Source organism: Gymnoscopelus braueri (assembly GCF_963280865.1).
Source record: "Gymnoscopelus braueri genome assembly, chromosome: 15".
In the NCBI taxonomy this organism is placed as follows: Eukaryota; Metazoa; Chordata; class Actinopteri; order Myctophiformes; family Myctophidae; genus Gymnoscopelus; species Gymnoscopelus braueri.
This window is the reverse complement of record NC_137620.1, coordinates 51,150,346-51,175,258: the sequence shown is the minus strand read 5'-3', so window position 1 is coordinate 51,175,258 and position 24,913 is coordinate 51,150,346. Positions and strand designations below refer to the sequence as shown.

At 39.9% G+C, this 24,913-nt stretch overlaps 1 protein-coding gene across 1 annotated transcript in view; it reads right to left on the bottom strand.

Annotated features, from left to right (window-relative positions):
- Positions 1–6: 6 nt before the first annotated feature.
- Positions 7–24,913, bottom strand: part of LOC308101628 (NACHT, LRR and PYD domains-containing protein 3-like) — a gene marked incomplete at both ends in the record, with an annotated part of 39,544 nt that continues 14,637 nt past the window's right edge. Inside the window, 6 exons of the mRNA XM_080451049.1 lie at positions 7–41; positions 2,385–2,434; positions 6,813–6,980; positions 7,064–7,237; positions 8,990–9,166; positions 20,886–21,059. Coding sequence (XP_080307175.1) covers positions 7–41; positions 2,385–2,434; positions 6,813–6,980; positions 7,064–7,237; positions 8,990–9,166; positions 20,886–21,059 — 778 coding nt within the window. The remainder of the gene's footprint in view (positions 42–2,384; positions 2,435–6,812; positions 6,981–7,063; positions 7,238–8,989; positions 9,167–20,885; positions 21,060–24,913) is intronic.

The following is a 24,913-nucleotide window of genomic DNA, read 5'->3' as shown; positions in this document are numbered from 1 at the left end:
TCTGTATGCTGTGTTTGTGTCCAGAGTGAGACGATGGAAATCTGATGAGAAAATAATACAGTAAACATTAAAACATCATTCACTGAGACACACACACACACACACACACACACACACACACACACAGGTGTGTCAGCAGATCTACAAGCTCACCATGAGGTGCGTTGTGAGGTTGTAGATCGAGGCTGTTTTAGGCGTGTGGCACCATGGTATGATGAAGCATAAATGAGACTTTTAAAGTGACAGTACTCTCTATGTATTGTCTTGTGAGAATTTGTGTTTAATTATTGGACACACACACACACACACACACACACACACACACACACACACACACACACACACACACACACACACACACACACACACACACACACACACACACACACACACACACACACACACACACACACACACACCCCTATTCTGGGGTGAACATTCTGTGAAAATAGCAGATCTACAAGCTCACACGGCGTCACATTGTAACGCCTTGTGAGCTTGTAGATTTTGGGGGAAGAGGAAAAACAGAGGGGTCCTAGTATACTGTAGAACCCTGAGGAACTCCAGTCAGTGATGTGGGTTTAAGTGTTTAACATACAAAATAAAAATAATTACAATGTTTATAATTAATATAAATAATGATGTTTTATTAATTAAAATCAGTTCCAGATTTCAGCTTTAATTAAACACTTGAACCCTAGAGTCTATATTCTGTAATAATAATGTTGAAATAGCAGATCTACAAGCTCACAGCATGTCACAATATACAATACATACAATACAACACCTTGTGAGCTTGTAGATCTGCTATTTTCAACTAACCTGTTTGGTGTAGAGGGAAAAAGGAGAGGGTCAAGGATAGAGCCCTGGGGGACCCCGGTCAGACAGACAGACAGACAGACAGACAGACAGACAGACAGACAGACAGACAGACAGGCTTACAGACAGACAGACAGACAGACAGACAGGCTTACAGACAGACAGACAGACAGACAGACAGGCTTACAGACAGACAGACAGACAGACAGACAGACAGACAGACAGACAGACAGACAGACAGACAGGCTTACAGACAGACAGACAGACAGACAGACAGACAGACAGACAGACAGACAGACAGACAGACAGACAGACAGACAGGCTTACAGACAGACAGGCAGACAGACAGACAGACAGACAGACAGACAGACAGACAGACAGACAGACAGACAGACAGACAGACAGACAGACTTACAGACAGACAGACAGACAGGCTTACAGACAGACAGACAGACAGACAGGCTTACAGACAGACAGACAGACAGACAGACAGACAGACAGACAGACAGACAGACAGACAGAGAGACAGACAGGCTTACAGACAGACAGACACACAGACAGACAGAGAGACAGAGAGACAGGCTTACAGACAGACAGACAGACAGACAGACAGGCTTACAGACAGACAGACAGACAGACAGACAGGCTTACAGACAGACAGACAGACAGGCTTACAGACAGGCTGACAGACAGGCTGACAGACAGACAGACAGACAGACAGACAGACAGACAGACAGACAGACAGACAGACAGACAGACAGACAGACAGACAGACAGGCTTACAGACAGACAGACAGACAGACAGACAGACAGACAGACAGACAGACAGACAGACAGGCAGGCTTACAGACAGACAGACAGACAGACAGACAGACAGACAGACAGACAGACAGACAGGCTTACAGACAGACAGACAGACAGACAGACAGACAGACAGACAGACAGACAGACAGACAGACAGACAGACAGACAGAGAGACAGACAGGCTTACAGACAGACAGACACACAGACAGACAGAGAGACAGAGAGACAGAGAGACAGGCTTACAGACAGACAGACAGACAGACAGACAGACAGACAGACAGACAGACAGACAGACACACAGACAGACAGAGAGACAGGCTTACAGACAGACAGACAGACAGACAGACAGACAGACAGACAGACAGACAGACAGACAGACAGACAGACAGACAGACTTACAGACTTACAGACAGACAGACAGACAGGCTTACAGACAGACAGACAGACAGACAGGCTTACAGACAGACAGACAGACAGACAGGCTTACAGACAGACAGACAGACAGACACTCACATCTTGTAAGGAGTTGAGGTTTAATCCACCTCAACTCCTCCAATATGAGAATATTTAAGGGCATGTGTTATTTAAATGACGCTCATTTTCAGACGTGAGTGAGTTTTCAAACTTTATTGTCTAATGTTGTTTTAGAGCAGTGATTCTATAACATTTTCATGCCATGAACCCATAATATTTACAAGCTACTTTACAGAAAAAAGAAGCCCAAAGTCGCTTATAATTAATGGAGACAGACAGACACTCACATCTTGTAAGGAGTTGAGGTTTAATCCAGTGTTCTCCTCCATGATTCACACTGTAGGAAGTAGAACAACAATGAATCAATGTCTGACTGTCTAACACAACGCTAATAAACAGCTGACGGTTTTTTTTATAAAAAAAAGAAAAGTGGTCCTTGATCTGTCAATTGTCTATTTTTATTTGGCGTATGATTCATGCATTTATTTTCTCTCTATCAAACGATATCAAGCCAAAATCAAACTCCGGATTTGGAAAGCAGGCACTGGCGCACGCACAGAAAGCGCATGAATAAGCTGTGTTCGGGATAAGAGGAAAAACAGAGGGGTCCTAGTATACTGTAGAACCCTGAGGAACTCCAGTCAGTGACGTGGGTTTAAGTGTTTAACATACAAAATAATTAATATAAATAATTATGTTTTATTAATTAAAATCAGTTCCAGATTTCAGCTTTAATTAAAATCTTGAACCCTAGAGTCTATATTCTGTAATAATAATGTTGAAATAGCAGATCTACAAGCTCACAACATGTCACAATACAACACATTAAACAAAATGTGTCAAAATTTTAAACTATTTGTAAAAGAAAGTGTGTGTGAGTACATTATATCCTAATGCAGTGGTTCTCAACCTTTTCAGGCTGCGACCCCCCAAAATAATCATATTTGAACTGGGGACACCCCAAAATAATCATATTTGAACTGGGGACCCCCCAAAATAATCATATTTGAACTGGGGACCCCCCAAAATAATCATATTTGAACTGCCCCCCCCCTCCCCCCCAATGCATCACATTGTAAGCAGCTGTGCCTCTTATACGCACTTTGAGTTTCTAACTTGTGGTCACAGTCAGTGGCCCTCATTTATCAACGCGGTGCAGACCAAATAATGGGCGTACGGCGAGATCACCGCAACTTTCGGCATTTATCAATATATCCTGACGTTGGTTTCAGCCTACGGTACGCTGAGATCTCACGTCTGGTCGATAGCAGTTGTTGACGTTGGCTGCGCCCGTTTATTCCATTCTAAACCTGCGGAGCAGCATTGTCTGACCGTCTGACAGGCATCTGGACACATATACTCCAAAATGTATATCTACACTAATAAATAATCCCTGTGAAAATATAACATTTTATAAAGTAATTTAAACAAACTGCTTTAACAGTCATTCAGACAAGATTGCAGATCTGGCTGCATTGAAAATAGCAGATCTACAAGCTCACAAGCGTCACACGTGAGCTTGTAGAGCTGCTATTTTCTAAATATACAAGCGCTTTTGCGAGAGCATTTTCCAGACCATCTTTTCATGGACAGTGAGGTCTACAAACTTACAATAGCTTGTCCTATGGTTTGGAGTTATGTCATAGAGAGTTATGAAGGCTACAACCTGGCTGGGTTAAGGATATAAACCCGAAGCTCCAATCTCTTATTAACGTGGCGACACGGGATCACTGCAGCCCGCCCGAGTCTCATGGGGAATAGCCTACATGACTGCTTTATTTTAGTGTAACTCGAACGCGCACTGCTCGGTATGGGGTAAATAAATATACAAACGTATTCCATTCATGGCGATGTGATTGGTATCATATATGTCATTCATGTAGGCTACAAGCCTACGTGACAAAGATTCTACCGTAAAGGATTACATGAAAGACACAGTTGGCGTGTGTGTGTGTGTGTGTGTGTGTGTGTGTGTGTGTGTGTGTGTGTGTGTGTGTGTGTGTGTGTGTGTGTGTGTGTGTGTGTGTGTGTGTGACTTGACAGGCAGCGAGGCGAGCCGGCGAAACTCTTTCTTATTGTCTTTCCATGCTTTGTTTGGTCGTATTCTGGTTCTTCATGTCGAAAAATCGGAGCGTTTCGAGAATATTTAAGGGCATGTGTTATTTAAATGACGCTCATTTTCAGACGTGAGTGAGTTTTCAAACTTTATTGTCTAATGTTGTTTTAGAGCAGTGATTCTATAACATTTTCATGCCATGAACCCATAATATTTACAAGCTACTTTACAGAAAAAAGAAGCCCAAAGTCGCTTATAATTAACAGATTTGGCAACACTGGACTGCACTCGCAGAGCAGCCAGTGCAGCCACAAACACAACACAAACACACTCGCTCTCCTCCGAATAATTTGACCTAATTCAATATTGTTGATTCTGATTCTACTGAAATAGGCCAATAACACTCGCATGACTAAGCCATCAATCTGACCGATTTTGAGAATTTAAAGTGGATTATCTTCTCTCATGAAGCTCTGAGAAAGTTCCCCTTTCATGACTTTTCCTAACTATTTGTTTCAAATCATCTCTGTTTTTTCTTTCTTTTCTGAAACGTATTATAAATATGAAATAAACCCCATATATACCATCCCAACCGCTATATTTCGGCTAAATTGACCGCTCTCACCCTTTCTCCCCCAGGGAAAAGCAGTTCACACCTCAAGACCCACCGCAGAGCAACGAGTCTATGTTGCCATGTCTGCTTATTATAAGCGACTTTGGGCTTGTTTTTCACGTCTTTCCATTATTATTATTATTATTATTATTATTATTATATATATAATTACATTATAATGGTAATAATTATCTACTCCACTACAGCTCAGAGGCAAATCTTGTACTTTCACTCCACTACAATTATTTGAAAACTTTAGTTACTAGTTACTTTGCAGGTATAAATATCTTTTCATACTTGTTTAGATTAGAGCTTCATGCATGTCCTTTTGTAAATGATTTTTTATTAGGTAAATATTTATATAGAAAGGTCTAACCAGGGACTGGGGTTGCAAATTAGCCTCGGCTATAAACCCCATTCATGCCTCACTGTTTTCTCAGGGCACAACGACGCATGCAGTAACATTTTCATAGACCTGACTGCTCATTTCTCTCGCAAAATTTGGCAACCCACCTCACTGCAAAGCGGTGGAAAAAGATAGGACCTACAAGCATACAGCTTGTCACGCAGCAACTGTTTTATGCTTGAAGATCAGATATTGTGCGCAGGATTGAGCACATGTGTGAAGCATACCGATGTGTTCGCTACAGATCGCGCTGTTTTCTAATGCTGTGCCAACAGATCTGATCTACAAGCATAGGGCTCGTCAGGCAGCGACTGTTTTATGTTTGTAGATCAGATATTTAGCGCAGGAGTAGAGCAGGAATGAGCACATTTGTGGAACATAGCGATGTGTTCACTTGTTGCGCTGACAGGGAGGAGAGGAGACGCTTTTGTCAGCAACGTGGACAGCTGATAGAATGAGAGCTTTACGCTCAGACAATAATGTGAATATTATTATTATGAATAATAATAATATTGGTTTGTCAAGAGATATCCATGTGTTTTGGACAATGGAGATAGTCACGTAATTTGACAGTGGCTTCAGCGTTCATATAGGCTCCATGTTTCACTGAAGAGTTTAATGTGACGCTACAGATCGCGCTGTTTTATACGCTTTTTTAATAAAGATTTTACATACATAATCTGCAGTTACCATTACAAGTTAGCCTATTTTATAATGTTTCTGCCTGCCTACAACAACAACATATGTGACCTCACTGACTGAGCAGAGTGCAATTGAAATGTTAATAGCTATTTAGAAGACAATGGAACCCCCACTGTGTGGGGGAGAAGGTGTGAGCTCATCTGGAGCACAGAGGGGAGACAGTGACCAATAGAATAGCCTGATTTGGGGATCAAAAAGACCGTTTTTGATCCCCAAATCAGGCAGTGTGTGGGATAATGAAACCCCAGTCATGCTAGTGTTAACCAAGAAAACAGAAAATTACAAACGTTATTTTTAATATAAATATATTTTTTTACCGCAAATTTGTTTAAACATGAAATCTGTTGTTAACAACTAGTGTGGACACCCTGTGGTAATATTTAAAAACAAAAAAACAATGTATTTTCTTTTTAATCTTGAAAATTGCGAAAATAGCAGATCTGCAAGGTCACAACGCAGCACATTACGACACGTTGTGAGCCTCTACTACTTTCACAGTTTTTCATACGGCCACCAGGATCCAAATCAGCACCAATCATCAATCAGTTGGGCCGAAGACACACCTCCAACCTGAAGACACACCTCCAACTTGAAGACACACCTAGCTACCCGACTAGTTGGGTCTATTTGGGTCTTATCAGTGAGCTCAGGCGAGCTCAGGCGAGCGAGTTGCTGTTCCAAACGTTGCGAAGTCCGATTCTGTCTTGACAGACCTTTCTCTGCAGGACACTTTGAGCGATGTGGATGCATTGGTTTCATTAAAGCTCTGGAAATGACGTGAACGAGTTTACAGAGGTGGTGACCGGCTTCATAGGAACAATGGTGGATGGTGTAGAACCTAAAGTGAAGGCTTTTCCAAACCAGAAACAATGGATTGTCAAGTCCATCCATGCTGCTCTGAAGGTGCACAAACATGGACACAGTCCAGTTCTACTCACCTGAGAGTCTCTAGTCCAAAATGTGGACTCTTGACTACATCAGAGAGTTGCTCTAGCCTGGTTGGTTGGTTGAGGTTCAGGTCTAGCTGTTTCAGATGGGAGGGGTTGAAGGTCAGAGCTGAAGCCAGAGAAGAACAGCCTTCCTCTGTGACCTCACAGCCTGACAAGCTGCAGAGAAATACATATTTAAAAACAGCTGTTGATGTTCAAGTAGAGATCTACTCTAGAGATCTAGAAAACACATTATTTACCTCAGGATCTGCAGTTTACAATGTGGACTCTTCAATCCAGTAGAAATCACGTTCAGTCCTGAATCGTGCAGGCTGTTAAAACTGAGGTCCAGTTGCTTCAAACGGACAAGATTAGAGCTGAGAGCTGAAGCCAGAACTTCACATCCTGTCTGTGTGATGTTACAGCCAGCAAGTCTGTAATTACAGAATCAATATCTTGATGGACTGTCTGGGTTTTTGAAAGGATCCCTGGCTAATGAGCCTTATGTGCCTTAACACATCGTGTGCCAGAGGTTTATTAAAATAGGGTATGTTCAGTGCAGCATATCTTCCATCCACTTACGTTGATATGTTTCGTGCTGTAGAAGCCCCGACGCGGAAGTGCATGTAAACAAAGCGTGCGTGCGAGACGGCGGAGGGTCCCGACTAACGCCTGGAACAATAATATTTCTAACGCGATCCTCCATTGCAGAGTGATCGCCGATCGATAACGTCTCACTTCCACCACGTTAAAAAGAAATGGAGATATTAAGCTTTTAGTCAAGGAGTTAACATTAGAGCGGACGACCGGAAGCATTTTTGACATGGATCCACATCCGGCCTCTCCTTCTCAGAGACTCCTTGGATGATCCCAAAGTTTCGTTAGAGCGCCCCCACGTGGGAAAAATGTATAATTTAAAAAATGGTCCAAAAACGGTCCGGACCGTTTATGGCACTCAATATGTTAAAGGCAGTCGAGGTAGCTTTTCAGATCTGTGTGTACACACACACACACACACACACACACACACACACACACACACACACACACACACACACACACTCCCCCTCCCCTCTCTGACAGGTCTCAGAGTGATTGCTGTCTTTGATGCATTCATTGATTAGAGAGAGCACGAGTTTGACACTTTTATCGCCCAATAAATCTACTCAGTTCAAAACCCCTTTGAAGTTCAAAGAGATCAATTAAGAACTCCGGTCGAGCACTTCGCATTCCAGGAGGACAGCAATGCCCGGCTTTCCTTCATGGTGGAAAATAGTGCTCTGCGCCGGCTGATAAATAAAATGAATTAATTAATTCATAATTTACGATTCCGTCCCCATCGGTACATAACTTGAACGGTGCTGAGTCGGCTCTAGTGGACCTCGCTTGCTAGCGGCAAGTTGATGATGACATCATCAACTTGTGACGGGTGCTGACCTCCTTGAGTAAAAGATGAACCGTTTCTAAAATAAATACAATATTTAAGGTGTTTTAAATTTTTGTTACAGAAGGAAGTTATAATGTATTAAGGCATATAAGGCTTATTAGCTAGGGTCCTTTTAAGAAGGGATCCAAGGTCTGGAAATAGTAGGCAGCCAGGAATAATATGATCTAAATCATCTTTTTTAATTATTCAACAAGCACCAAACAGACAGGAAACTGTAACTACCAATAGGATTTTAGGACCCATTACCAATAGACAGATGAACACATTACTAACGGATGGTTTTAACAGATTATAACAGATTATTTTGAGAGGTTCTTGTTGTACCTTATAATTACAGGACCATCGGTCAAGTAAATGGTCTGTTTTTTTCTAAATATACTGTATAAATAATAAATATATGTATAGCATAAGAGAAGCTGGGACTCAATGGTCTGAATGTGACACATTTTGAATTCATATTTGAAATTAATATCAATGTAAATAATATTCCAAACTAGGAGATGATGATCTAACTAAGCTTTCAACCTATAATGTGATCTGAGGTGATTAAGTTTTAAATGTTGCATGTCAGCTTGGCTGTACATAGTTACTGTACCTTATTACTAGTCAGTGTGGATTAACATGATATAAACCTTATACACGGTCTTCAAATAAAGATTCAACACAGTTGCATTGTGTAATAATTATGATCACATTAATAATAAAACAATTGTTGAGAAATTATTGAAAATTGTCTGACCTCAGAGTTTCCAGGCTACAAAGTGGACTCTTCAGTAGAGCAGAGATCAGCTCCAGTACTGATGGTTCTTGGAGGTCGTTGTAACTCAGGTCCAGTTCTTTTATGTGGGAAGGATTAGAGCCGAGAGCTGAAGCCAGAAGTTCAAATCCTGATTTCCTGATGTCACAGCCAACAAGTCTGTAATAACAGATTAAATATACGATATGAGTTGATCAAAACATATTACACAAAGTTAACTGCCAAGAAAAATAATCAAACTATAGTTTTCTAGACATTTACATAACTTGTTCATATAAAAAATGACCAAGCTCAGGTGCTCGGGTAGCACAGTGGTAATGTGCCTGCTCACCGCCAATTGTGTTCGTATAGACGCTTGACAAAGCCGGATACACCACGTATCCGGCTTTGTCAAGCGTCTATACGAACACAATTGGCCCGTGTTCAGGGGGAGGGAAGCCGGGGACGGTAATAATTGTCACTGCACATAATCCTATGGGCTGGGGGCGGAGCCTGTCAGCAGGGAGTGTTGGGCGGGAGGAGTTATAAATTGGTTGGAGAGGAGTCAGGACTGAGACTGCATTGATAGATATGGTGGACAGAGCTATGGAAGTCTGAGCCACACTGGATAAAGTTATGAAAACGCAGGCTTATCCTCTAGCTCTGTGAGGCGTGATAAGCACTGGCATCTGTTTATTTTTAAAGCTATCTCAGGAATGCTCCCCCCATATATTTGTGATATGTTGGATCAGAACCCTAGTACCCACCAGACCCGTTCGAGTGACTTGCGAATACAGAGCCAGGCAAGGCAGCATTCTCTGTTATTGCACAGTGCACTAACAGAGAATGCTGCCTTGCCCGGCTCTCAGATTTTTAGGGACTTCTGAAGCTCATTCCAGGCAGATGGTGCAATGGTTTCCAGCACCTTTGTACCAGACTAACTGTTTTATTACATTTTCCTGTTCTTTCTTTGAAATGCTGAGTATTTTCTATTCTCTGATTATGAATTAATATTGATGTATGTAAATGTATTCCTGTTGATTATGTTGATTATGTTGTATCTCGGCTACATTGAAAATGAGGGCTTGCCCTCAACTGTACTCAGAGTTGAAATAAAGGTTATGATGATGATGAAAGTTCCTGGTTCAGTGGATCTACGATGTCCTCCCCAGCCCGTCCAACCTCTTCCACTGGGGCCTGGCAGATACTCCACTGTGCCCACTCTGCCAGAGAGGAGGATGACTGGAGAACATCTTGAGCTGTTGTCCAAAAGCAATGGGATATGGGCGCTACCGATAGCATCATGACCAGGTGCTGAGGGTCATCACAGAGGGTCACCTGGGCGAGGGTGTATGATGTTGAAAGAAACCAAACACCTGATCACCCCAGGATACATCACTCGTGATGTGTCTAAGTTGCACCAGGGTGTTAGAACTTATGCTAAGGGAGCATTCCTCATCACACCATCATTGACGGAACAAAGAAGAATAAAGTTAATGTCTTATAGAATGGCAAAGACAAAGTCCTGACTTTAAGTTGTTCTGTACAGCAGAATGGAATAAAAGACCTCCAAGCCCATGTACAGGATTGATCGTCAGTTACCAGAAATGTTTAGTTGTAGTTATTGTTGCACAAGGGGGTCACACCACTTACTGAAAGTAAAGGTTCACATACTTTTATCACACACAGATATGTAATAATGGATTATTTTCCTCAACTAGATTTTCAGGCCGCTACACGGCGCAAATCACGTTAGGGGCCCCTGGTGTGGCTATTGTGATGCCAGACCCCTAATCAATGTTGGTGCCAAGTTTAGTGCGGATCAGAGGAACAGTGCGCTGCGCACCCTCTAGGCAATTTTAACTTATTGAGTGCCATTAACGTGTTTCATGTGTTTTTACCGCTATGGCGCAATGTGCCAATGAGTGTTTGACGTGTTTTTGAAAAAATAGTAAAAAAAGAAAATGTTTTTTTTTATTTTTTTTATTTTTTTTAAAACATGTTCAGAACCCAAGATATCATTATCTGAAGATTTGCAGCTCCTTGTTTAACGTATAACTGAAAAAGGCTGTATCTCGCCTCCTAAGCACTTTTTTTTTACTTTGAAAAAACTCTGGTACTGGGACAACATAATATAGAAATAATTCTTGTTTATTCATTTTTGTTCTTTTACATACTCATAGGTAGTACAATTGAGTGCCAGAATTGCAAAAGGTTTAAAAAAAAAAAAAAATTCTGGCACTCAATGAGTTAATATAGACACCCACCTCAGTTTGTGTGGCAAGATGAAAGAACCGAAGACGAAAACTCAAGTCCCGTTTCAGTCATTAGTTTTAGTCAAACAAATACAATAAAATAATGTATTTCAACTAATTTAATTAGGTCATTACAGGTATTGGATTTAAGATATGACTGTGATAACAGTATTATCATAAAATATATCCCATTTTTAAGATTCAAATTAGAGCATAACACAATACAACTTGTGTTACAACACATCATTCACACACAATACTGCATGTTCAGAAAATAGCATAGCCTGTCTAGACTAACAAACAAATAATAAAGAAAAACATCTTAATAGCTTAATAGTTGTTTTCAACAGCAAAGACATCCCTTTGGACAGCAGAAACATAGCTGCTTGTCACATCCTACCCCAAAGACAAAACAACAGTTCTAACCAACCCCAAAGACAAAACAACTGTTTTAACCAACCCCAAAGACAAAACAACAGTTTTAACCAACCCCAAAGACAAAACAACAGTTTTAACCCTAACCCCAAAGACAAAACAACAGTTTTAACCAACCCCAAAGACAAAACAACTGTTTTAACCAACCCCAAAGACAAAACAACAGTTTTAACCAACCCCAAAGACAAAACAACAGTTTTAACCCTAACCCCAAAGACAAAACAACAGTTCTAACCAACCCCAAAGACAAAACAACAGTTCTAACCAACCCCAAAGACAAAACAACAGTTCTAACCCTAACCCCAAAGACTAAACAACAGTTCTAACCCTAACCCCAAAGACAAAACAACAGTTCTAACCCTAACCCCAAAGACAAAACAACAGTTCTAACCAACCCCAAAGACAAAACAACAGTTTTAACCAACCCCAAAGACAAAACAACAGTTCTAACCCTAACCCCAAAGACAAAACAACAGTTCTAACCAACCCCAAAGACAAAACAACAGTTTTAACCAACCCCAAAGACAAAACAACAGTTTTAACCAACCCCAAAGACAAAACAACAGTTCTAACCCTAACCCCAAAGACAAAACAACAGTTCTAACCAACCCCAAAGACAAAACAACAGTTTTAACCCTAACCCCAAAGACAAAACAACAGTTCCTAACCCTAACCCCAAAGACAAAACAACAGTTTTAACCAACCCCAAAGACAAAACAACAGTTCTAACCCTAACCCCAAAGACAAAACAACAGTTTTAACCAACCCCAAAGACAAAACAACAGTTCTAACCAACCCCAAAGACAAAACAACAGTTCTAACCAACCCCAAAGACAAAACAACAGTTCTAACCCTAACCCCAAAGACAAAACAACAGTTCTAACCCTAACCCCAAAGACAAAACAACAGTTCTAACCCTGACCCCAAAGACAAAACAACAGTTCTAACCCTAACCCCAAAGACAAAACAACAGTTCTAACCCCAAAGACAAAAGACAAAACAACAGTTCTAACCCTAACCCCAAAGACAAAACAACAGTTCTAACCAACCCCAAAGACAAAACAACAGTTCTAACCAACCCCAAAGACAAAACAACAGTTCTAACCCTAACCCCAAAGAAAAAACAACAGTTCTAACCCTAACCCCAAAGACAAAACAACAGTTCTAACCCTAACCCCAAAGACAAAACAACAGTTCTAACCCTAACCCCAAAGACAAAACAACAGTTCTAACCAACCCCAAAGACAAAACAACAGTTTTAACCAACCCCAAAGACAAAACAACAGTTCTAACCCTAACCCCAAAGACAAAACAACAGTTCTAACCAACCCCAAAGACAAAACAACAGTTCTAACCAACCCCAAAGACAAAACAACAGTTCTAACCCTAACCCCAAAGACAAAACAACAGTTCTAACCCTAACCCCAAAGACAAAACAACAGTTCTAACCCTAACCCCAAAGACAAAACAACAGTTCTAACCCTAACCCAAAGACAAAACAACAGGCCAAACATCATCATCAGATTTGTGAGTAGAAAACATTAAATTGAGGTGCTACAGATGGGAAGATTGAAGGACACAGGTGTATATGTAAATGAGCATCTCACAGGTGTATATGTAAATGAGCATCTCACAGGTGTATATGTAAATGAGCATCTCACAGGTGTATATGTAAATGAGCATCTCACAAAGAGAAATGGTGAAATTGCAAGACAGGCTAGAATCCTGCGAAAGGCAAATGGAATCAAGGACACTTGGACAAGGAACTGTAAAGTAATGATACGGCTGAATGATGAACAGGCCAAAGTAATAACCGTCAGAGACATAAAAGAACTTGATCAATATAAATGAAAATAACAAATGCTTTGGCAAAGTGGTGGACTAGGGAGGGTCATATGTTCTTTGTGTTTTCTTTTGTACTTTGGGTGGGTTGTGAAATGTTTGTGATAAATCTGACATGAGACAATGTGTGAAAACACAGATTTAAAGTCTTTTGACTTTCAAGACCACAAACTTTATGAGTTAGACAGTGACATTGATCCAGAGATCAACTTCTACCAGAACTTTGATTTGAATTGTGAATATTATTCCAAAGATAAGTTCAATTAAAAAGTGAAAATGGTTTTCAGTGATTCATTTCAATAGTAGGAGTCTCTACAGTCATTTCTCAAAAATTAAAAAGTACCTTCAAAAGGTTAAAAATAAGTTTAGTGTAGTAGCAATTTCTGAGACTTGGTTGAGAAGTGACAAAGAACTTCAAGGGGGATTAGAGGGCTATGAAATGTTTTGGCAAAACAGGGTCAACAAAAGGGCAGGGGGTGTTGCCCTGTTTGTGGAGTCTGACTTTAAGTGTAAACTTATTGAAAACATGACAACGGTTATTGACAATTTGATGGAATGTGTAACCATTGAAATCAACGTTGAAAGATTCAAAAATATATTAATTAGTTGCATTTACAGAACACCAGGGTCGTGTATTGATCAATTTAATAAGAAGATTTCTGAATTATATGAAATGCATAAGGACAAGGTGATTTTTGTTTGTGGCGACTTCAATATTGATTTGATGAAATCTAATGAACATACAAAAAACAAAGAATGTGTTGATAATATGTTTAGTCTGAGTTTCTATCCTTTAATTGTAAAACATAGCAGAATAACAAAGGACAGTGCAACACTAATTGACAATATTTTTACAAATGTAATGGATGAGAAGATAATAAGTGGACTATTAGTGACTGATGTAAGTGATCATTTGCCTGTCTTTGCTGTGCTAGAAATGAAGAATAAATTAAAATTAAGAACAAATAGGCATACATACAATTTGGTTAGAAAAAAATCACCAGAAGCAATACTGGCACTTAAGGCAGACCTTTTGAGTCATGATTGGCAGGAGGTTTATGTAGAGGATACCAATGAGGCATACAATGCATTTTTGGGTAAAATTTTGTCATATTACGACCGACATTGTCCATTGAAGGAGTGCAGACAAAATCCTAAAAAGAAGGTGAAACCATGGCTTACCAAGGGTTTGGAAAAGGCTTGCACTAAGAAAAATAGGCTCTACAGGGAATTTATCAAACATCGAACAAAGGATAAGGAGGACAAGTACAAAAACTATAAAAACAGATTGACATGTATTATGAGATCACAAAAAAAAGACTACTATAATCAGATGTTGCAAATGCATAAAAATAATATTAAAGCTACCTGGGGTGTGCTTAATGACTTGATTAGTCTGGTAAAAAGGAATTTCCAACATACTTTGAAAAAAATTCAATTATTCAAAATATAGAGGAAATTGTTAATGAGTTTAATGAGTATTTTGTAAATGTAGGCCCAAATTTGGCTAAGGAAATTGACCTCCCTACGGAGGAGGAAAAATATTTTGATTCACCTACAAACAGCAACTCAATGTTCCTTGGTGGAGTTTGTGAGAGTGATGTGCTAGAAGTGGTTAGAAAGTTTAAGAATAAAACATCTACTGATAGTAATACTATTGACATGTCAACTATAAAAGAAGTCTTTGACTGTGTCCTCAAACCATTCACTTATATGTAACAAATCCTTTTTAACTGGTATTTTTCCTGATGAAATGAAAATGGCCAAGGTGATTCCAATTTTTAAAAGTGGTGATATACATACTATATCAAATTACAGACCTATATCATTGCTATCTCAATTTTCAAAAATACTCGAAAAATTATTTGTAAATAGACTTGATGGCTTTATTGAGAAATATGGATTATTGAGTGACCATCAATATGGTTTTAGGAGCAATAGATCAACATCTTTAGCAGTGATAGATTTTGTGGAAAATATATCGTAAAGTGTTTGACACAATTGATCATTCCCTGCTTTTACAAAAAATGGAACGGTATGGAATAAGAGGTGTCACTCATCATTGGTTAAGATCTAAATCTAAATAATAGATCTCAATATGTAAACATTAATAACACAGAATCACATCTCAGGAGAGTAACATGTGGCGTTCCACAGGGTTCCGTTTTAGGACCCAAGTTATTTATACTTTATTTAAATGACATTTTTACAGTATCAAATATTTTGAAAATTGTTACGTTTGCTGATGATACTAATTTACTTTGTTCAGGGGAGGACATGAAAGAATTCTTGAAAACAGTATAAACGGAATTGATAAAGTTAAAGAAATGGTTTGATAGGAATAAGTTGTCACTTAATGAAAACAAAACTAAAGTTATGGTATTTGGTGGTGTTCCTACTGACTGTGAAATTAAACTTAATTTAAATGGAACCAAAATTGAAAGAGTATATGAAACAAAATTCTTAGGTGTGATTATAGATCACAAACTCTGTTGGAAGCCACATATTCAATATATCAAAGGTAAATTAGCCAAATCTGTTGGCATTCTGTACAAAACAAGGGAGCTGTTGAATCAAAAATGTTTGCATATATTGTATTTTTCACTTGTTGTGCCTTATATGTCATACTGTGTTGAGGTCTGGGGGAATGTATATAAAACAAATATAGATTCTATTATTAAAATACAGAAAAGAGCTATTAGAATAATAAACAAAGCTAGTTACCTTGAATCGACAAATCCATTATTCATAAAGTCCAGCACATTAAAATTTGTAGATATGGTGTACATAAAAACCTTGGAAATGATTTTTCGTGCTAAGTGTAAAAGCCTACCAGTTTGTATTCAATGTCTTTTTGAACCAAGAAAAGGAAAGTATACTCTTAACACATTGGGTGCCAGCATTTTTTCATAACAACTTACGTTGGGTGCCAGCATTCTCCCCATTGACTGCGCTTTGCTGTTTAAAGCTCTAGACTCCACGAGGAGCAAATCCATGTAAAAAAAAACATCCATTCATGTTGCGCGATGACCCTGGCTACAGCCTGGAACGATAACATTTCACTCGCGAGTTACAATGGGGGGGGATCGCGCATCGCGCATGACCGGTTTTCCCCACCGGAAACAGATTCGGAGATATAGGTGTTTTAAAGAAGGAAATAGACAGGAAGTGGATGGCAGCCATGTTTTTGTTTTTCCGGTGATCTATCTGGCCTATCCTTCTCAAGATCACAATGGGTACTCCCAGAGCTGCTCTAGCCCCGCCCGTGTGGAGAAAAACGAAAAAAACAAAAAGACATATTTCACGGTCTGGACCGTGTTCGGCACCGGACCGCTACTCTGCGCAAACACGGTTCAGACCGTGTTTGGCACCCGATGTGTTAAGAGGGTTATGTATTTTTAAAACACGTAAAGAAGCAAGAACTAATGTTAAAGCTAGATGTGTTTCAATTTTGGGAGTTAAATTATGGAATAGCCTTAGTGTACATCTCAGGGGAGATTGAAAAAAGACTTAAAAAGTCAAATTATTCAGGAGTAGTTTTGAGTAAAACATATTCTTTCTTTTTTTGGGCAGTATATTTTAAGATTGTTTTAATAGTCAAATATATTTTGTTTTTAAGTATTGTAAAGGATAGGCAATGAATAAGCATTTTTGCTTCAGCCTATTCCTTTTTGGGTTATTGACTTTGGATTTTGTGTGTGAGATGACTTTGAACATTCTTTGTTTTGTTTTTTGTAAAGTCCACACAATTGTTTTGATTTGTTGTGAAAAAAAAAAAGACCGAAATAAACCATTCATTCATTCATTCATTCAATAACCCCATGACTGGTATCCTGTATTATTAGCTTTCTGATCTTTCTTTCTAAGCAATGGCCAAAATGATAATGTATCCATTTAGAATTAGTGACCACCAGTTCAATAGACAGGTTGGCGCCATCTTGAGAGGTTTCAGATATTACTTTCAATGGTGTGACGCCACGTTCTCGTACTGTACTGGTCCTCAAAGTGGGGTCCGGGGACCCAAAGATGTCCGTGAGGGGGTTTCAGGGGGTCCCCAGTGTATCCACCTGAGCCCTATACACATAGGCTATTTGAAAATAGCAGATCTATAAGTTCACAATGTGTCACATAGTGATGCATTGTGAGCTTGTAGATCTGCCATTTATAAAAAATCTGTGAAATGTGAAAACATTTGAATATTTTTGAAAAAAGAATAGGACACAATTATGCCTGTCACTCACAGGCAAATATTCCTGTGTCCATGACATGAAAGTTTGAGAACCACTGTATCACTGTATCTACTGTATCTACTGTATCACTGTATCTACTGTATCTACTGTGTCACTGTATCTACTGTATCTACTGTATCACTGTATCCACTGTATATACTGTATCTACTGTATCTACTGTATCACTGTATCCACTGTATCCACTGTATCCACTGTATCACTGTATCTACTGTATCTACTGTATCACTGTATCTACTGTATCACTGTATCTACTGTATCTACTGTATCACTGTATCCACTGTATCTACTGTATCACTGTATCTACTGTATCTACTGTATCTACTGTAGTGTTGAGTTCCAAGGATCTCCTCGTGATGTCACAGTCATACACACTGTCACTCACCACAAACAACCATGAACTCATTTTGGGCGGGAACCCCTATTTGTAACAATACCTTTCAGGACGGGAACCTCTTTTGGGGTTCCTGTTGCTATAATGTTTTGTAATGTTTGAATACATATTTGAAGTTTTTCAGAAAACTTAGGTCAGGATTTAGAAGGCGTTTTTAGAATGGGCCTCAGGTCTAAATAGGTTACACAACAACGTCACTGACATACCCTTTGGGAACAAGCAAACGTTTTTTATAAAGCTCTATGACAGCAACAGCTCTGAAAAAACACATTTCTCTGCATGTACGTTTCACTTTTTCACTAGCTTCCCCTGTCCAGTCAAACAAGAATTAATTGGATATAAACACATCCAATTGGACTGTGTATGTGTTGTGCATGACACAGATTACATGTGTTTTTTACAGGCACGCCCCCTTTCCACAGCCACGCCCCCTTTCCTGGGTAGGGGTATAAATATAAACGCATATAAAGCCCCTTTTTCGAGGGCTGTCTATAGGACTGCGTGTGCACACACGCAGTCCTATAGACAGCCAAATCAATTTACATTAGCTCTAACAAGCCAACTTTAGCCTGAAGCTAGCACCAGGTGTTATGGAAAACTATGAACTATGAGAACCGCAGGCCGATTGTCGAGAAACATCGACTGCAAAAGTATATGATTTGTTAAAAGGACTGCAGTCAGCTTACTGTTGCAAAACTAGCGTGTGGTAAGCCTTGTGGTAAACAACACACATAAGATAGATAGATAGATTTTGATTTCTGTGACTTTCACTAAATATGTGTGGAAAATCTGTGTTAAAAAAAAAACTTAACTCACAGGAAACATTTCAGAGTAATGGACTGTTTTACTCTGAAACTCTTACAGACAAAACAGTGATCATAATTGATCAGACTGCTGGTGCTGGTGGGCTGAGGAACCAGCAGACCTTCCAGTCTGTGTTTACACCAGTTTGACAGTCAAATGATTACATAACTGATGTGATCATTCCCTAGCAGCCATGATGGATCACATACTGTAGTCACTGTACCTTATCATTATTCTAGTCAGTGTGGGTTACCATGATGTCAACCTTATTCACACTCTTCAAATAAAGTCTCACCACAGTATTCATGTTATAATATGGTATATCCAGGACTAAAAGTATCTATTAAACATGGATTAGGAAATCTAAAGTAATATTCATTATTGGTTATTAACATTGTGGGAATTTTCAGGCCCTCGCCTGAAATTTTTGACCTTTTGGAGTCAAGAGGGTGAGAAGGCAGTCACTAACAGTCAGGCAACAAACCCCCTTAATTTGAATCTGCTATTGATGTGTTGATCAGTCAACCCTTTAAGATCCTGGTCTTTGTCCTGGAGCAGAAGCTCCTAGCTTTAAGTGTGAACCAAAACAAGTCTCTGGGCCAAGTCTTTTGTTACCAAGCGGCTGATTATAATACTATTGTCCTTATGCAAGGTGATGGCTAAGGTGAATGTATATGTTATCTGTCTCTCTATCCCCACAGACCTCTGGTAAAGCTAGATTGAATTCATACTGTATTATTCTGATTTCACAGTAAAACCTTATTTTGTAGTAAGTACACAAGAATGAACATTGGTGAAATGTGGTTGGTTAGTTTCATGTAAACTTTTCTTCTTGAATCTAAGGAATAATGTCATGCTATTTAAATCATCTATTTTTGTCTAAATCATTCATACAAGGTTGAATACATATATGTGTGGTCTTATATTGAAGCTAATAAGATGTTAAACAATGATTTCATAATATGAGCTTGAGTAAAAGGACAGTTTGATAGATAAATGTTATGTGTTAAAACCAAGACAAATTGTGTGATCCATTGTGCTGACTGAGAAGGACCACCCCAAGAAGCCTTTTGTTTCTAAAAACCTGTTTGTGAGTCAGTGGTCAAGAAGGAGGACTGGGAGGAGGTCCTACGTCAAATGTCTGTCTGTATAAAGTGCAATGTTGTTGTGATTTAAGTACACTCTGTGGATTGGCAGGTGTCACGTCTGTGGAAATAAAAGCATTTCTGTGGACAAACCCTCTTTCAAACTGGATCCTTGTTCTTCTTGCACTCAGGGAATAGTTATGGAATAGTGTTTTTCTTGTCTGATCAAATGGGACCATATACGACAATAAATATATATATATATACGACATAATAAATGATAAAACAGTCCTGGGCCGCTGGCGTAGCAGTCCCTAGGCTCCAATGTAGCCTGACAGCGCATCGCAGGTTCAAATCCTGATCCCGACAGCCTTTGCTGCGTGTCACTCCCCATCTCTCTCTCCCCATTTCCTGTCTACCTACTGTACTATACGTCATTGGTTCTCAAAGTGGGGTCCAGGGACCCCCAGGGGTCCTTTGGGGGGGGGGGGGGGTACCAGGGGGTAGCAGATCTAAATAGCAGATCTACAAGCTCATAGCGCGGCACTCGGTGCCGCGCTATGAGCTTGTAGGTCTGCTATCTAGATATCTATGATCTTGTAGATCTACTATGATCTTGTAGATCTGCTATTTTTGAAAAATCCTTGGCACAAAATATTTTTAGATGGGGGTCTGCAGCCAAATACATACAATATCATTTTGAGGGTCCTTGACATGAAAACGTTTTAGAACCGCAATAAATAAAGGCATGAAAAGCACCAAAACATATATAAGAAACAATATTATAATAATAATAAATTGTAAAATATAACAATAATGGTGGTAAATTAATCTGACCTTAGAGTCTGCAGTCTACAATGTGGACTCTTCAGTCCAGCAGAGAGAATCTCCATGAATGGATCCTCCAGTTCGCTCCCACTGATGTCCAGTTCTGTTAGATGTGAAGGATTAGAGCTGAGAGCTGAAGACACAACTTCACAGTCTGTCTGGTTGAGGCCACAGCCAGCAAGTCTGTAAAGATGAAATGTAAAATCAGAGATGATCAAACACATTATTCCACATTTACTGTCAATGAAGTTAACTCTAAGAGATTTTCTATCTAGTAAGAAATGTTGCACATATGGTAAGGTAGAGCGCCACCATGTGGTCAGGTGACCCTATTCTACTGAACATTTAACCAAAATAGCAGATCTACAAGCTCATAGCATGTCGCAACACAGAACATTGTGAGCTTACATAAACATATCATAAACGACATATTTTGAAAATAATATATATAAATAAAGACTGTTCTCCTTCATGCTCCCCAGAGGATGACACCAACTGATTTTAGTGACAAAATAGTATTTCCTGTAGCGCCACCATTAGGTCAAAATGTTCAGTGTCACACAACATGTCTAAATGTACTGGTCAGATCGTCATGAAACTTGTTGATCACATTCATTCTCCCCACAGGATTAAACCTACTGCTTTTACTGACCCCATGACCTCTACTCTAGCGCCACCTTTAGACCAAAATGTTCACTTTCACACATGATGTGTGAAAATGTAATGTGAGGATTGTCATGAAACGTATGGAGAACATTGATGCTCCCTGGAGAATGAACTCGACTGATTAAGTGACCCAAACAACCTTTCATCTAGCGCCACCCTTTGGGCAAAAAGAACTATATAATATTTTGTTTAAAATGTTAATTCTTTATCCTAAGTCAAATTAAAGCTGTTGCTGTTGGTGTAACGGACCCGACAACGTCAAGACTTTTATTTTGAAGGCTCTAACCGGAACACGGAGGCCAGGGCGGCTGGCTACCTGAAAGGGGGCTATTTAAACCATAGATATATATAAAGGCTAGATGGCTCAAGGGGGCGTCGCAAGCATAACTCAAACGCGGGCCATCTTGCAACAGTCATTCATAACATTATGTCTATGGTGCATATACTTTGAAATAACCATAGCGTGCTCAATTTTCATCCGATTTTCAAACGGTTTAGTGTGTTGTAAACACCAAAGATGTAGTTATGATACTGCATACTTATAATTATAATCATGTTTTTTTTTGTTTTAGAATATTAAGTATGCAGTATCATAACTACATCTTTGGTGTTTACAACACACCAAACCGTTTGAAAATCGGATGAAAATTGAGCACGCTATGATTATTTCAAAGTACATGCACCATAGACATAAGGTTATGAATGACCGTCCCAAGATGGCCGCCATGTGGCAACGTCGTACTCCATTGGCCAGCAGCACGGGTGAGTCATCTAGCCTTTATATATATCTATGATTTAAACCAGCTCAGTGACAGCATGGAGGGAGGAAATGTTTGTTACGGACGGCACGGAAGGAAAGACTGCACATAGACTGCATGTCTACTAATGGACCTGAAAGGATGGTCAAGGAAGTGTGGTGTAATGTTATTACCTGGATTGGAACAGGTTAATGTTGAAGTTAATGTTATGGGAGGTCCGGGCTTAGGAGACCTATAAGGAGCGTGCCCGGGAACCGACCAGGAAGTCTATGCTATTATGCTGCACGACATGTGGAGACGCTGTATTGTATGACCTGAATATTCTTGAGTAAACAACAGTCTAACGCAAGCTCTTGTAGTTGTCTTTGTATCTAAACGAGAACTCAACAGGAAGGACGGAAGGTTACACAACTCTGCCATTAGCGCCTAGCTGGAAGGGGAAAAAGGTGTTATTTTTGTGTAACTGTTTTCTTGGTACTGTTGTCACTGTGGATGCTTCATTAAGTTTTATTGGTTTCTTATGGTTGTTTATGTATGCTCTGTCTAATGTATGGGATAATGTATTCTTAATGATTAGGAGAATATATGAATTTTAGAACCTTTTCCCAGGTTTATTGATGCAATGATGTTTATGAATTGACTTTTGATGCATGTATTGTATGTTTTCTGTTCCTAGTTTTCACGTTGAGACACGAAATAAAAATGGTAAACTCATCAGTCGATCTTCAACTCCTTCATGTCCAGCTGGGTCCGCTAAAGTTGGTTACAATACAGTGAAACATAATATTTATTTGGATTTATTGTGTCATTTTAGAGAGCTAGGTTATAAAGCCTGATTTATAATTGGTTGCAGGGCAGTAACGAGCACCTGTGAGCTTGTAGATCGGCTTCCTGACATGTTACTTATTTTACTTTATTTTACTTTTTAGCTGAACTAGTGAGACTGCTGGTGTAACTAGCAGGGCTTTTAGACTCTTAGTCTTCTGGTCTTTATTCATACATAAACACAATCACTATTTTAGACTCAGACAGGATTTGAGACGTAGTTATTACTGGATCTTTTACATTCGTCGTTCTCAAACATTTTCATGTCAAGAAAATGTTTTTATAGCATAAGAGAAGATCATGTGTTGTTAACACATTGGGTGCCAGAGGTTTATTAAAATATTATACGTTGAGTGCCTGCATTTCTTCCATCCACTTGCGTTATACGTTTCGTGCTGTATAAGCCCCGACGCGGAAGTGCATGTAAACAAAGCGTGCGTGCGAGACTAACGCCTGGAACAATAATATTTCCAAAGCGATACTCCATTGCAGCGTGATCGCCGATCGAAAACGGCTCGTTTCCACCACGTTAAAAAGGTATTAAGCTTTTAGTCAAGGAGATAACATTGAAAACGCCGACCGGAAGGATTTTTGACATGGAGCCACATCCAGCCTCTTCTTCTCAGAAACTCCTTGGGTGATGTCAAAGTTTCGTTTTAGCGCCCCACGTGGGCCACTCGTATAAAAATAGAATTGGGTCAAAAACGGTCCGGACCGTTTATGGCACTCGATGTGTTAAAAATCTAAGTTATTCAACATGTTTCTCAATTATCCTATCCTATCCTACTACTATAATTAAAATGACCTCCAAAGTACGTCCGGGGTTGGTCAGCACACGATCACTCCACTTGCCTCCAAACTTCTGATCGGTGCTCTGGCTAATACTTAGAATTCTTTCCCACCGTGATCAGTGATCAGACTCTCTTGTTTGGGGGGAGGAGGAGAGGAGAGGAGGGGAGGGGGAGGAGAGGAGAGAGAAGAGGGGAGGAGAGGAGGGGAGGGGGGGGGTGAGGAGAGGAGAAGAGGGGAGAAAGAGGAGAGGAGAGGAGAGGAGTTCCCCTGGAACTCCTCAAGGACCCTCTCCTGTCTCCTGTCTCCTCTCCTCTCCTCTCCTCTCCTCTCCTCTCCTCTCCTCTCCTCTCCTCTCCCCCCCCTCCTCTCCTCTCCTCTCCTCTCCCCCCTCCTCTCCTCTCCTCTCCTCTCCTCTCCCCCCCTCCCCTCCTCTCCTCTCCTCTCCTCTCCTCTCATCTTTTTTGCCAAAAAGAAGGAAGGATGCTGTGGCTAAAGTGTTGTAAGAGATATTTATGAACCAGGACGGCTCATACGTCATGTGAAGTCCGTCATAAACGTCATGCAAAGCCCTGCCAAGTCAAGCTGAGGGTCTGATCACTGATCACGGTGGGAAAGAAGCCTAAGTATTAGCCAGAGCTCTGATCAATAGTCTGTGGCAAGTTTGGAGGCAAGTGGAGAGATCCTGTGCTGACCAACTCCGGACGTACTTCTCAATTATAAGTAAAGTAAGTAAGCCTTGCCCATAGAGGCTCATAGAGCAGGAGCCTATCTCCTGTTTCCTTACCGTGAGGCAGCTTGATGTACAAGTACACCTCCTGGACATGATGCTGGTATGTCTCAGGGACTTACCATCCAACCCTTGTCCTTCAATTATAGTCCTTCTCAATTATAGTAGTAGGATAATAATAATAATAATAATAATAATAGTTATAATAAGTTATAGTGTAGTGGTGTGAAGATAGATTGACTCTGTTCTAGTAAGTTTTCTATTCACAT